Source organism: Neoarius graeffei, chromosome 2 (assembly GCF_027579695.1).
Source record: "Neoarius graeffei isolate fNeoGra1 chromosome 2, fNeoGra1.pri, whole genome shotgun sequence".
In the NCBI taxonomy this organism is placed as follows: domain Eukaryota; kingdom Metazoa; phylum Chordata; class Actinopteri; order Siluriformes; family Ariidae; genus Neoarius; species Neoarius graeffei.
This window is the reverse complement of record NC_083570.1, coordinates 89,056,466-89,072,384: the sequence shown is the minus strand read 5'-3', so window position 1 is coordinate 89,072,384 and position 15,919 is coordinate 89,056,466. Positions and strand designations below refer to the sequence as shown.

At 39.5% G+C, this 15,919-nt stretch overlaps 2 protein-coding genes and 1 pseudogene across 5 annotated transcripts in view; all 3 read left to right on the top strand.

Moving 5' to 3' along the window:
- The window catches only part of LOC132882007 (protocadherin alpha-2-like), a 74,507-nt gene extending 62,006 nt beyond the window's left edge, over positions 1-12,501 (top strand). Inside the window, exon 2 of the mRNA XM_060915174.1 lies at positions 12,467-12,501. Coding sequence (XP_060771157.1) covers positions 12,467-12,493 — 27 coding nt within the window. The 3' untranslated portion in view covers positions 12,494-12,501. The remainder of the gene's footprint in view (positions 1-12,466) is intronic.
- LOC132882003 (protocadherin alpha-C2-like) overlaps positions 1-15,919 on the top strand; it is a 107,927-nt gene that overhangs the window by 45,090 nt on the left and 46,918 nt on the right. The window lies entirely within an intron of this gene.
- Positions 1,891-5,638, top strand: LOC132875631 (protocadherin alpha-10-like; annotated as a pseudogene).

The window sequence follows — 15,919 nt, the reverse complement described above, 5'->3', positions numbered from 1 at the left end:
CATTTTTTGCTCACAGAATACTTCACCTTTGTACAGGTAATTACTCTCTGCTGAGTTTCCCATAAGCATCGTAGCACAAAGATCATTGTTAAATGGTAGATCGAGCAGCGGAACAAACAATCTCTCTCTGAGTTAAGACACTCTTAGTGTTAAGAGGCTTTTGGGAATCCCACCCTCTGTTTTTTTTTTTTTGCTTGTTTGTTTGTTTCTTTGTTTGTTTTTTATGCATTGTATTTTTTTCCATTGGAAAAAAACTAAAAGAAAGCTTCAAAAGAAAAAAACTTCATTCAATATTTCTTTTTCCGGGTGAAAAGACACTAAAAATGTTAGATAAAATGGTTTGCCTTATTTGTCAGAATTCATTCTGTTATTGCCCACGAAAGCGGAGCCCCATAGGCATAGAGTGTGGATACCTAAAGAAACCCATTGAGTTGTTTTCTGATGGTTTAGGTCCTGTGCATGCGTGCCACCACAGGAAACCCAACAGCTGAGTAGTGGATAACCCATCGAGTTGTTTTCTGATGGTTTTCTGATGAGTTAAATCTGTCTCAACATACTGCATTACACTGTAAACCCGAATAAGTTGAGTTTACTTAAAAAAATTGAGGAAAGTGGTTGCCTTAAAAAAAATAAGTAATTATTAATGATTGAATTGAGTACCTTAAACTTACCAGAAGATTGTAAGTTTAAGGTACTCAATTTAATCATTAATAATTACTTATTTTTTTTAAGGCAACCACTTTCCTCAATTTTTTTAAGTAAACTCAACTTATTCGGGTTTACAGTGTACGTGTGTTATTCATTTTGATAACCGTGTAATAAGGACCTGAGACCTTCGTGCAAAATGTGCACACTTCTAAAAAAAAAATTTGATCTTTTACAAACAAACTATAACTCTAGAAAACTCTTTAATGGTCTTTCTAGTTTCATAACACAATTTCTTAATGTTAGTATGTTGACAATGCCAATGCTGAGTGTTTTAAATATTTCCTCAATTGCACTTTTTTAAAAAAAACCTCTATCATCTTTTCAAAGTCAAAGCTCTAATCCTCAGAGCTACATGCACTGCATTCAAATGAGGTGTACATTCCCAGGAGTTTTTAATCCTACTATGTTTTTATCCTGGGTTTTCATACTGGGCAGCTTATTCATTGTATTATATTTTGTTTTCAACATATTATTTTTCCAATATGTTTTTTTTTTTTGTATTCTTGTCTCAGCAATGGTGAAATCGAATTTGTAAATAAAATGACTGCCCTGACTCTACTCATCATTCCAGAGCTATTCTCTTTCTGTGTATGTTTTATACAACATAAGGAAACAGTATAGTAACTATAACAGTAAAGAAATAAAACAAAAGAGGCTGGCTATGATATAAGAAAACTCTACAACCCAGAAACAGATGGGAGCTCCACTTTTAGGCAGTGCCTAAATCTATACATTAAATGTGTGAAAGGTGTACTAGGTTTGGATATTTTATGTTCTTTTTAAAATAATCACTACAACTTTTTGTCAACAAACACCTCATGGTGTTGTTATCGAATTGTTGCACTATGAACCTCGTGGCCGGCGAGTGCCTTTCTGTGCGGAGTTTGCATGTTCTCCCCGTGTCCGCGTGGGTTTCCTCCAGGTGCTCCGGTTTCCCCCACAGTCCAAAGATATGCAGGTTAGGTTAACCGGTGACTCTAAATTGACTGTAGGTGTGAATGGTTGTCTGTGTCTATGTGTCAGCCCTGTGATGACCTGGCAACTTGTCCAGGGTGTACCCCGCCTTTCACCTGTAGTCAGCTGGGATAGGCTCCAGCTTGCCTGCGACCCTGTAGAACAGGATAAAGCAGCTAGAGATGATGAGATGAGATGAGATGAGTTTTGGTGCCTGCTCATCTGTGAATGGTGCACTGCTCATGCACTTTGCTCCCCACTCCTGATGAAAGTGGACCTGACGAGAAGAGCTTTCATATGGCCAGTGCTAAAAGACTGTGTCTGAGCAACATTTTAATTATTTGTTTTTGGTCGCTGGATTGCACAATATTATGTGTAATGGATAACCGAATGGAACTCTTCTTCATTCTTATTGTTGTGATTTTAATAACCATCGTGAACCTTGCTGTTGTTCAGATTGCTTATTCGGTATCAGAGGAGGTGAATGCTGGGACATTTGTTGGAAATATAGCAAAGGATCTTGGCTTAAACATTCAAGAACTGGAATCGCACATGTTTCACATCGCTTCCATGTCTGGGAAGAAGTATTTTGAGGTTAATTTGAAAACAGGGGTATTGCTCATCAGTGAGAGACTGGACAGAGAGGCGCTTTGCTCTGCCTCTCCACAATGTTCCATGCATTTGGAAGCTGTTGTGAATAATCCATTGAATTTGTTTCACATCAAGGTGAATATACTGGATGGATAGGCTCCAGCTTGCCTGCGACCCTGTAGAAGGATAAAGCGGCTAGAGATAATGAGATGAGAGAATGAGAGTAAATGACAATGCGCCTTTGTTTCGTGTTAAGTCAAAGCATTTTAATATATCAGAGTTAGCTATTGTTGAGGACAGATTTCAGCTGCCAAGTGCTTCAGACCCTGATCTGGGGAGTAACTCGGTAAAGAGCTACAAGCTGAGCCAAAGTGAGCATTTTTTCTCTGGATGTACAGACCAGTGGAGAGTAAAGTGTATCTGCTGAATTAGTACTACAGAAAGCTTTAGACTGAGAAAAATAGTCTGTAATTCATCTCATTCTAACAGCTGTTGATGGAGAAAAATCTCCCAAAATGGGCACATTGCAGATAACGGTATATGTGCAACAGTGGCGGCTGGTAGTCTTTCAAACAGGGGAGGCTGGTCGGTTACGATATTTCCAGATTTTAAAAGAAAAAACACATCAATTTTGCCCATACTCTTGCCTCTGATCTGGCTGATTGTTGGCAGGGTCACAAACTGTGAAATAACAGGTTCTTTTGGCCCATTAGCCTACTGTCCAATATACATGATGGTGGTGTTGGGGGGGGGTATATTTTAACATTTTATGTTTTAAAATTGTGGCATGTTGTTTAAAAATTGATCATTATTGAAAGCAGCTCTTTGTAAGGAACCTCAGCAGTAACAGCAGAGTGTTCTGGAATAGGCACAAGCACTGACCTTGGGGAGCCAAACATAGAGCTGGGTGCCACACAATTCATTCAATGACACTTTCCCTATATTTTACTTATTTTGACTGAGAAATGTTTTATTGACAATTTTGATAACCCTTCACTTTTAATCCAGGTCTGTAGTGTGAAATGTTCTCGGCTGTGTTTTTGTTTAAAAATGTTTTCCAAATTGTAGCTGTGTTTAATTCATATCCAGAAAAATATATATTCCAATATAATATACTCAGCATAAACATTTAAAATAGATTCTATATTTTTGGTCCATCCATGACATATTACTAAAGTAGCCTATTTACTGTTGTTGATGTGGGTCACTTGCTGTTAGCCAATTCACTTTCTCGTACCAGGAGAGCTGAAAGGAACGAGTATTATTCCCTACCTTTTTCACCAAGTCAGTTTGAGGTGCTGGTCTACCCTGCTCTTTAATTTTAATTTTTTCCTCTAAAGGAAGACTGGCAAATGGCTTCGCCAAAATTAAATCAGCAGTGCTTGGCATCTATGCGCAGCTTTGTTGCTAGCTGACTAGCCCCCTCAAGTTCAAGTTCAGTCACTCAAATAAACGAAATTTCTGGAACTAAGATAGCAAACTTGACAACACTATATTTACACTTTATTTACAATGAAAATATATACAAACTAAAAAAGCTGGTAGAAACCGTATGTAATGAATGAAATGGAAATGTAAGCTGATCTCTTACAATACACCACAGCACTTGTGAATCCGCATGGGACTGAACTGAAATTCACTGCTGCCTGTCTATAGTTGAAACGAGCTGTCAATCAAAGAAAATATCCGTCCGCTTTCACCAATCACCAGTCTCCTCGCGGAAACTGCCATGTCCCTCCCATTGTGAGGCTCGGAGTCCGTGGGCGGGCATTTTCGCAGTATTTGTCCAATAACCATCTTGCATTTTGAGATTGACAAGCGCATAGCTCCCAAATGCCATTGAAGTCCACTGAGGCTGGTAGTCCGTGAGACTCCATGGGTGGGCATTTTCGCAGTATTTGTCCAATAATCGTCTTGCATTTTGAGATTGAAAAGCGCATAGCTCCCAATGCCATTGAAGTGCACTGAGGCTGGGCTGCATCGCACTGTCACGAGGGGGAAAAACTCAGGCACACATTAGGCGAACTGGGGAAAGTTATAACGGAATGATTTCGCACTGTAGTTGGGTTGAGCACATATATTTCTCCTACGCGATGTTCGTCATTTTTAGAGGAGGCTGAGCCTCCCTCGTTGTCTTAGAGCAATCGCCCGTGATGTGCAAGATGTTAACAACAATGCCCTGGTGTTCACGAAAATGCTCTTATTGGGACAATTGTGATTAATCTGAATGCAACCGATGCAGATGATTGAGTAAATGGTCAAATATTCTATACTTTGGTGAACCAGGACAGCGACGAGAAAAACAGTGGCATTTTCAGCATTGACTCCGTTTCCAGGGAAGTTACTGTCCAAGGCACGGTCAATTTTGAGACACAAAATGTGTATAAAATCCACACGCAGGCGAAGGACATGGGACTGACTCCTCGATCTGCACACTGTAAAGTATTAATTGAGCTTGTCGATGTGAATGATAATGCTCCTGAAATCTCGCTGACATCCCAGATAAATGTTGTCTTGGAAAATGCCAAAAAAAGGTACCACCATTGCTTTAATAACAATAAGTGATAAAGATTCCAGGAAGAATGGTAATGCACATGGTAACTTGCTAGGTGAAGTTCCATTTAAACTACAGTTTTCTTATAAGAATTATTATATTGTGGTGGATGGGCCTTTAGACAGAGAACATGAAGCTCAGTATAATATTATTATTATAGCAGTAGACGACAGAACCCCATCTCTTTCTAGTACTCAAGTTTTTCCAGTTGAAGTGTCAGACATAAATGACAATGCGCCACATTTTTCAGATCATGTAGTCAATGTTTATGTCAAAGAAAATGTCCCCAAAGGGCAGATTAGTCACAAGCTCTCAGTTGTTGATCCAGATTTAAATGAGAATTCTAAATTAACTTGTGAATTATTAGACTCACAAAGTTCACCCCATGTGTTTTCTGCAGTTACTATAAATACTGAAAATGGTGAGGTACATACCTTACAGTCATTTAATTATGAGGAAATAAAAACATTTCAGTTTAAAGTTCAAGTCACAGACTCTGGTGTTCCTCCACTGAGCAGTAACATGATATTTTTACTGAGTCTGATCAGTTTAATAGCAGTAAAATGCTGCAGGACAGACAGCAGTTTCAATAGATACAGCGCCTCAGTGATCACCACACATCCTGATGGAAGCTCGTCTTATTCCAACTCTACCCAGAAGTATGATGTGTGTTTTAGTTCTGATATCCTAAAGAGTGATGTAGTGTTTTTTCCTGCACCATTTCCACCTGCAGATGCTGAACTGATAAGTATAAACGATGGGGACACATTTAACCAAAGACAAACACTTCCTAATAATGACAATGTAAGATTCTTGTCCAAAATGGGTTAATTAAAGGGGGATTGACATATGTCCTTAGTTTTTAGTCAGGCTTACACTTGGGATCCTCTCTGACAGAGAAATGCTCTAAAGAACTATTACAGGCAGTAGATTCTACTTTTTTTCTAAAGGTACATTATTTGTGGTGTCTTTATTTACAGTCACTAAATACTTCACATACTAATGGCCTGTTTCAGTTCTCAGTGTAAGGAAGTTTTTTTTTTTCCTTTTTTTCCTGCTGCTAAGAGCTATGTTTGCTGTCCATGGTCCTGAAAACTGCAGTTTCAATTACTCTCCAGTTCTCTTACTCTGAATGTTATTCTTAATTGATGCAATCATCCTGTGCTTTAAATATATTTTTCTCTTGCACAAATCTGTGAAATATTTTGCAGAAACATTGCAGAGTGATATAGTACAGAATCAATGCTGTCTGAAATGATTTTTTTTTTTTGTCTAATTGCTTTGTAATTTCACTAACTATGCAAGGTCTGCCCCACTCTGTGTAAAACATTGCCCATATTCTTACAGTACATTTTTCTACTTCTTTCCTTGTAACATTTTGCTGTTCCATTTTCTGACATTGTTTTTGTTCCTTTCTCTCTGTCTTCCTTCTTTTATTTCTGTCTCTTTAGCTCTCTCTTTTAGCCCCCATCCCCCATGCAATTTCTTTCTTCATCATCATTCTCTCCCCTGATGAAAGTATAATATTGTTTCATCCTGTAAGCATTTCAGCAAAGCGGGGTTTTTTTCACTGAAAAAAATAGAAAAAAATACTTTGTCAGATATATTGATTGCTGTGGCAATTAGTTCTCAGGGAGATTGAGGTTACACACATGCATGTGCACACACACACACACACACAGAGAGAGAGAGAGAGAGAGAGAGAGAGACTTTATTTATTTATTTCCTGAGTTTATTTATATAACCCACATCACTGTTGCACAGCATAAATCATACATATGTTGTTATAGGTCACTGTGTATTTCAATAAATTCTTTGTGAAAGACACAGTTGGAGAGTTTTTGGTGTCCACAGGCCTGATGGGATTTATGGTGTGGCAGCAAGCCTGTTTGTATTCTGTTTAATTGCATGCACTAATGTCTGTATATAAACAGCCCTTGGTTGTGCAATGGCCAGGTCATCTTGTATTGCTGATTATTGTTGGAGTGTCAGTTAACACATGGCTTTATTCATTTTGTGTATGTGTGAGGGAAGGAAAAGGGATGGTAGAAGCAAAGATAGAAAAGAAAAAAGCATAAACAATGAATGAGGCAGCAGAGGGAAAGAGATGCAGAAATAAGAGAATGAGATGGGGTGAGAGATGGCATAAGGTAGATAAAGAGAAGGAGAAAGACAAGTTGGGGGAAGGGCCAGTAATTTTCCTTACAGCTCTGCAACAGCAGGGGTTCTTGGCAAGCAAGCTGAGCTCACAGCTGTGACATCATCATTTTCAACCACACCTAAACACTGCCTTCTAATCCAAACCATTAGATGGCACATATAATGTATTATAATCCATGTATTATTATGTATTTATTATGATGCTACATGCAATTAAATAGACAGAAAGTTGCACCTTGATGTGCAGAACTGTACATTTGCTGTCTTTGTTTGTTCAAGTCTCCTTCCAGTTTTCTCTGAGCTTGTATGTGCTGCACTAGGAGTGTTAAATGACTGGGTTCATAAACACATTATGCAGAATATGTCAGCATGTGGAAAGTAACCTTAGGCTAACCTGCAGTGAGTGGCCTTTTCCATAGACTAACAGGAAAAAGAATGTTAGTGACCAAATCATTGACTGGAATGGAAACTAGCACATTGAGAATAAAATGAAATTGCAATGTTAAAATATTTAATTAAGTTGACCCCCTGAATTTCCTCCGGACTTTCAGAAACACTGTGTTTTTATATATCACTTCCCATTCTGTCACCTTGTGGTTGTCATGGAAACTTGGCACTGTTTCTTCCCAGCAAGCTAGTGCCGCATTTTATCCACACCCATTCAGAGAGAGAGAGAGAGAGAATGAGAGAGAGGGTGGGGGTCAAGAGGGATGGCAAGGAGACAGAATTATGAAAATAAAATACAGACACTAAGTTGTTGTGAGGAAACATGAGAAGACAAGAACAAACAGAAGATGTTCAGGATTGAGTGTGTTTGTGCAGGCAGAAGAAGATTGTATCAGAGAACAGGGAGAAGAGAAATGATGAAATACAAATGTGATGGTGAGATAGAGAGTGAAATAAAATTACATAATTAATGCACTTTTGGAATCTGAAAGAACATGTCTTTGTGATAATGTAGATTCTGATTAAAATTACAGTATTTTCTTACTGGGTAAAGGAGAGCACAGAGAGAAATTACAAAGAGAGAGAGAGAGAGAGAGAGAGAGAGAGAGAGAGAGAGAGGGTGAGTGAGGGGCTGATTGCTGCTGAAAGCTACTGCTATGCTTCTTTGTTATTGTGGATTTGACACAGAAATACAGGCATTCACATCAAAGGAGAGGTCTTGCAATGCTCGTGTAATTGGAGTAAAGGATCCCTGATCCTCCTGATAACTTTGTGTTTCCCTAGACACCTTATTTAGAGTCCAGCATTTAAAGGTCAGCCAATGCTGATTCAGTCCTGTTTTCTTTTTCTTCTCCACCTTTATGTGCTTCATGGCCCTGTTCTGCTGTCCTTACCCTGTTTTATTATTGTGCAGTGTCACAGTAATGATTCTTACTATCATAAGACAAGCATTTAACCATTTGCAATCTTGTATTATTTCCTGACTAATTTTAAATCATATTATTCAGAAACAAATGTAATTTTTTCAGTAAATCCATTTATTTACAACCCCAATTGAAAAAAAGTGATGATTTGTAAATCATGGAAACCCAATAAAGACAACATACCAAATGTTGAAACTGAGAAATCTTATTGCTCTTTGAAGAAAGTGCCAGTAACATGTTTCAAAAAAGGTGGGACAGTGGAAAAGGGAAAAGTGGAAAACTGTCCTGTGGTCAGATGAATCAAAATTTGAAATTCTTTTTGGAAATCATGGACACCACATCCTCCAGGCTTTTGTTATCAGCATACAGTTCAAAACCCAGCATCTGTGATGGTATGAGGGCGCATTAGTACACATTGCATGGGTAGCTTGCACATCTGGGAAGGCATCATTAATGCTGAATTATATATACAGGTTTTGGAACTATATGCTGCCCTCTAGATGACATATTTTTCGAAGAAGGCCTTGCTAATTTCCAGTCCAGACCTGTCTCCCACTGAAAACACTGGTGCATTATGAAGTGCAAAATACAACAAAGGAGATCCCAACATATTGAGCCACTGAAATTGTATATCAAAACTACAGCAATTGGTTTCCTCAGTTCCCCAACATTTCCAGTGTTGAGAAAAGTAGAGGTGATGCAACACATTGGTAAATATGCCCCTGTCCCAACTTTTTTGAAACTTGTTGCTGGCATCAAATTCAAAATGAGTATGTTTTGCAAAAAATAAGAACATTTCTCAAGTTTAACATTTGATATGTTGTTCTTGTACTATTTTCAATTAAATGTTTCCATGATTTGGAAATCATGATAATCTGTTTTTATTTATGTTTTACACCGTATTTATTTATTTATTTATTTATTTGAATTGGGGTTGTGCTCCACATGGCACGGTGGTGTAGTGGTTAGCGCTGTCGCCTCACAGCAAGAAGGTCTGGGTTCGAGCGCTGTGGCCGGCGAGGGCCTTTCTGTGCGGAGTTTGCATGTTCTCCCCGTGTCCGCGTGGGTTTCCTCTGGGTGCTCCGGTTTCCCCCACAGTCCAAAGACATGCAGGTTAGGTTAACTGGTGACTCTAAATTGACCGTAGGTGTGATTGTGAGTGTGAATGGTTTTCTGTGTCTATGTGTCAGCCCTGTGATGACCTGGCGACTTGTCCAGGGTGTACCCCGCCTTTCGCCCGTAGTCAGCTGGGATAGGCTCCAGCTTGCCTGCGACCCTGTAGAACAGGATAAAGCGGCTAGAGATAATGAGATGAGATATTTTTTTTAAATCAGTGTGTGGCAGTGAGGGTGTGGTCAAGTGTTGTCTGTGAATGGCGAGGAGTCAGGTTGAACCAGCAGGTAACATGTAACAAGTTACACTGTGCCTAATTCCTGTCTGGCTACTAATGTGTGTCTCTGTGTCTCTTTCAGATGCCCAGTAACCAGACAGAGAGCTGGTGTACCCAGCACCGTGTGTGTGTGTGTGTGTGTGTGTGTGTGTGTGTGTGTGTGTGTGTGTGTGTGTGTGTGTGTGTGTGTGTGTGTGCAAACAAAATAAGCTAAAGTCATTGAAAAGTGAAAATAGGAAGGAGAAATAAAATGCACCTGTATTATAAAGCCTACCTCCCAGTTCCTCATTGACCCAAGTGTAAACATTGTCACATTGGTGCTGAAACCTGGGAATGAGGAACTGGGAGGTAGGCTGCACTGTACAGGTGTATTTTATTTTTCCTTCCTATTTTCACTTTTCAGTGACTAGCTTATTTTATTTGCACGCACACACACACACACACACACACACACACACACACACACACACACACACACACACACACACACACACACACACACACGGTGCTGGGTACCCCAGCTCTCTGAGCATCTGAAAGACACACAGAGACACACATTAGTAGCCAGACAGGAATTAGGCACAGATGTAACTTGTCACACCTTACCTGCTGGTTCAACCTGACTCCTCGCCGTTCATAGACAATGCTCGACCACACCCTCGCTGCCACACACTGATTTTAAACAAATATAAGATTATAAATCTGACTTGTACAGGGTATCAGAAAAGTCAGGAACCAATGGGAAAATGGTGAGCAAATATACTGATCCAAATATGTAAAGCAAAATCCACAAAAACATGATATAGCAGCTGAGAAAACGAGTCGAGTGTAAGAGCTCACATGTAACAAACTTGTTGGAAATAATAAATACAAAATTTAGTACAGTGTATGCTTTACTCTAATTGGCTTCTGACTTTTAGGATGCCCTGGATGTTTACTTATTTCAATATAAGCGAGAGAGAGAGAGAGAGAGAGGGAGAGAGTACTGTGCAAAAGTCTTAGGCACCTTATGTTTTTCATACAAACTTTGTTATAGATTTTTATTTTATGACTTAGACATTATTGAGTCAGTACAAAAACATTTTAGAGTCCAAACATCTGTTTTCCAGCACAAAATTAAATGTTAAAGAAAAAAAAGTTTCTAACTGAGCAGCATATTACATAAGAAACCAATTTTCAGATGAATAAAGTAAACATAATGAAGGCGACTGGGTTCTGCTGGAAAATTAAGAAGAAAGTGTGACAAAGTGTCTAGAAGAACTGTGGCTGGTTCTGTAAGATGCTCAGTAAAACCTACAGCTCATTTCCTTATAAAACTGCACTCATTGTACCTCAGACTACAAGGGCTTTTTGGTGTTGTTGTTTTGTTTTTAAAGCACAGGGTCGTCTCACACTAACTATTGACTTTGTTTCATTTATTATGGCTTACTGCTGTTTATACAGTTGTTTTTTTATGTTGAAACATTTCATTTCATTATTTTAAGCCATTTTTGGTCTGCAGCATTTCTTTATATGTGCCTAAGACTTGTGCACAGTACTCTGTGTGTGTGTGTGTGCGTGCGTGCGTGCGTGCATGCGTGTGTGTGTTTATTGGTCTTATATTTGTTTTAATATCATAATGAGAAATATTATATGACTTTTCCTTTATTCAAATTGCAGTTTCTTCACTTAGGTTTACATCTTATATTTTTGCAGTGTTGGAATATTTCTTTTACAGAAATTTGCCATTGAAGTTTTAAGATTAAAAAAACCCCTTAATTTATAATGTTTGGACTCTTGTTACTGTGATGCAGAGGTATGTAGTGTTGGAGTCTCGCAGCTCTTGAGCTCCTGTTACTGTCCATGTAGGTTTTCTCCGGGAACTCTAGTTTCCTTTTCCCTTCCAAAAATAAGGCAGAAGGGAGATTGGCTACTCCAAATTGCCTCTAAGTGCGTGTGGGTGTATGTTCATATGTGGTGCCCAACAGTTCACTGGTGTTCCTTCCAGAGTGTCTTCCAGCCTTGTGCTCTGTTTTTCTAGCATAGGCGCTGGATCCACCTTAACCCCAAACAGAATAACCTGGTTGTTGATGATGTATGAACAGATGGAGTTTGGACTTTATAGAACAAGAGTATGATTTCATCCCTAACATGGCTAAAGGTTTTTGTTTCAGCCAAATATTCAGAGTCTGATCCTGAGCTGCAGATACTGTCTCTGTAGAATTTTCCATGATCTCCCTGTGTTCATGTGGGTCTTGCTTTTTCATGAAATCATGGCCTTGGTGAGACTGAGAAATATATACCTTTCAGAGGTTTATTATGTTCTCTTTACTCTGTTTATTCTTATGCAGCATAATTTAACTTGAGCATAATGTAAAGGCATAGGAGTGTCACCTTAAAACATTCTGTTCTTATTTAAGTCTCAGAGATTATGTCAAACATAAAGATAGTAAAAGAAACAAATAAGTGTCAAAGCTTAGCAAGGATTTAAGGTTAAAGGTATGAATATTTTTTTCAGTTTAGTTTATTCTCCCTCAGATGATAAATAAATGTGGAAAATGACATTTTACCTTTTCCACTAATCATAGAGATGGGGTGAAAATCTGAAATGAGTAGAAAACTAGACAGTAGTGGCTGGCATATGTATTCTAAGTGTTTCCTCCTTCTGGACCCTTTTTACCTTGTTCTTTGCCTCGCTCTCTGTCAGACTGTGATGAGTTTCATGTCGTGCATTCTCTTGCCCTTTACTTTTTGCTGTAGTACCATGCTGTACCCACAGAGGGCTGACTATAACCGTCTTGCTATCAGTCCTTCATCAGCTGTGAGAAGTGCTGCTGAGCTTGCAGCAGGTGAAACCAGTCAACTGGTATGTCTCGTGTGCCCATATGGTTTACAGTCGTCTATCTAATATCAAATGGATTCAACACATACAATTTCAGACACACTTTGCTTACACATCTGATGAAGGATTTTTGTTCAAAATGCAAAATGTCCTGTTTCTCTGAAAACTCTGTATACTACACCTCTCTCTCTCTCTCTCTCTCTCTCTCTCTCTCTCTTGCTTGCACACACACACACACACACACACACACACACTTATGTATGCACAGCTGTGGAAAAAAATAAGAGACTGCTTCTTTTTTTTCTTTTCTTAAATCTGCATCTCTATGTATTAGTGGCGGCTGGTAGTCTTTCAAACAGGGGAGGCTGGTCGGTTACGATATTTCCAGATTTTAAAAGAAAAAACAAAAAAAACATAAATTTTGCCCATACTCTTGCCTCTGATCTGGCTGATTGTTGGGAGGGTCACAAACTGTGAAATAACAGGTTCTTTTGGCCCATTAGCCTACTGTCCAATATACATGATGGTGGTGTTGGGGGGGGGGTATATTTTAACATTTTATATTTTAAAATTGTGGCATGTTGTTTAAAAATTGATCATTATTGAAAGCAGCTCTTTGTCAGGAACCTCAGCAGTAACAGCAGAGTGTTCTGGAATAGGCACAAGCACTGACCTTGGGGAGCCAAACATAGAGCTGGGTGCCACACTTTTCATTCAATGACACTTTCCCTATATTTTATTTATTTTGACTGAGAAATGTTTTACTGACAATTTTGATAACCCTTCACTTTTAATCCAGGTCTGTAGTGTGAAATGTTCTCGGCTGTGTTTTTGTTTAAAAATGTTTTCCAAATTGTAGCTGTGTTTAATTCATATCCAGAGAAATATATATTCCAATATAATATACTCAGCATAAACATTTTAAATAGATTCTATATTTTTGGTCCATCCATGACATATTACTAAAGTAGCCTATTTACTGCTGTTCATGTGGGTCACCACCATATCAGTATTATTTAAAAGAAAATTCTGCCCTCCTTTCTTTTTCTAGAAAATGTTCAGTTACCCTGTCATACCAGGTGGGAGTCTTCTCTGAACTTGTTGTTAGCCAATTCACTTTCTCTTACCAGGAGAGCTGAAAGGAACGAGTATTATTCCCTACCTTTTTCACCAAGTCAATTTGAGGCGTTGGTCTACCCTGCTCTTTAATTTTAATTTTTTCCTCGAAAGGAAGACTGGCAAATGGCTTCGCCAAAATTAAATCAACAATGCTTGGCATCCGTGCGCAGCTTTCTTGCTAGCTGACTAGCCCCCTCAAGTTCAAGTTCAGTCACTCAAATAAACAAAATTAATGGAACTAAGATAGCAAACTTGACAACACTATATTTACACTTTATTTACAATGAAAATATATACAAACTAAAAAAGCTGGTAGAAACCGTATGTAATGAATGAAATCGAAATGTAAGCTGATCTCTTACAATACACCACCCCACTTGCGAATCCGCATGGGACTGAACTGAAATTCACCGCTGCCTGTCTATATTTGAAACGAGCTGTCAATCAAAGAAAATATCCGGCCGCTTTCACCAATCACCAGTCTCCTCGCGGAAAGCTTTGCCATGTCCCTCCCATGTGAGGCTCGGAGTCCGTGGGAGTCCGTGGGCGGGTGTTTTCGCAGTATTTGTCCAATAATCGTCTTGCATTTTGATATTGAAAAGCGCATAGCTTCCAAATGCCATTGAAGTCAACTGAGGCTGGGCTGCATCGCGTTGTCACAAGGGGGAAAAACTCACGCACACATTAGGTGAACTGGGGAAAGTTTTAACGGAATGATTTCGCACTGTAGGTGGGTTGAGCACATATATTTCTATGATTCTGGATCTGAAATAGCAATGTTATAAGGTCGGCTAAAACATAAGCCTAGCACAATTCATCCTACACGATGTTCGTCATTTTTAGAGGAGGCTGAGTCTCCCTCGTTGTCTTAGAGCAATCGCCCATACTATGTATGGCAGCCATTTAATTCCCATGTCTGTACTGGAATTCCAACACAAACACATCCCATTTTACTTAATAAGGTACTACTTAGGTGATCACCTGAACCAAATCTTGTTTAATGAGAAGTATAAAAAAACACTGCTGTGGTCATCACTATCCTCTTGCAATAGGAGTAGTTTGGATGGCAAAAACAGTGCTCGGAGTAGCTTAAATTTAATTGGAACACAAAAATATCTGTTCATCATGCCAAAAGAGTTGAAAAGAAAAGTTTCAAGTGAGAAAAAGAAAGGTTCAAGTCTGACTTTACTGGCAGAGGGATACAGTGAGCGTCAGGTTGCTTCAATCCTCAAAATTTCAAATAGGGCAGTTCATAAGAACAAGCTCAAGCAGCAAACATTGAGGACAATAAAGTTACAGACAGGCAGAGGGCAAAAATGACTGTCCACTGACCGAGATGATCGTCAACTCCTTTAAATGTCATTCAACAACTGTAGGATGACATCAAGTGACCTACAAAAAGAATGGCAAATGGCAGCTGGGGTAAAGTGCATGGCAAGGATGGTTTGAAACAGGCTCCTCTGGGTGGAGTTAAAGTCATGCAAAGCTAGAAAAAAGCTTCATCAATGAGAGGCAAAGAAGAGCCAGGCTGAGGTTTGCTAAAGACTATGCCCATGTTTACATTAGACCGTATCAGCGGATCATCAGATTAACGTTTTTAAAACGATTAGTGTGCACACAGCAACACCAATACACGATTTGCGTGCACACAGCAACACCAATACACGGATACGCTCGGCTCCGCAGGCATTCTGCGCTCCAAATCACCCCGCCCTGAACAGCGAGTGCCCTCTGGAGGGTGCGCGCTCCGGCCTTGCGCAGCTCACAGAGTGCGCGAGTGAAGTGAACAAGCTGTGATTCGGGACTGAGCCGCTGTGTGTGTGATCCCAGCGCATATCACTTACCACTTGCAAGTGGAAGGATGGCAAGCCTAAAGACAATCATAACTACACAATGGGCAGTATTTGCATCAGTATTTGCAGTATTTTCATACTTTTATACTCTTTAATGAAAGGTGATACAAGGCGGAAGTCCGCGCCGTTTTTCAGCAGTCGCATCACATGACCAACGCCAGCGAATCAGGAAGGTGGATGTCACAGTGACGTTGTCCAATGACGACGCCAGCTAGAGCTCAGCACAGCGTATCCGCGTATCTGTGTATTCTCAATGTTTACACAGCACCGGAGCTGACACGATCTGGATTGAATACGTGGACCCTGGCGGATTCCCGTTTCCCGGCGTTTCCAGGCGGTTTAATGTAAACGGACAGTGCATCCGCGAAGAAAACAAGACAGATACAGTCTAATGTAAAC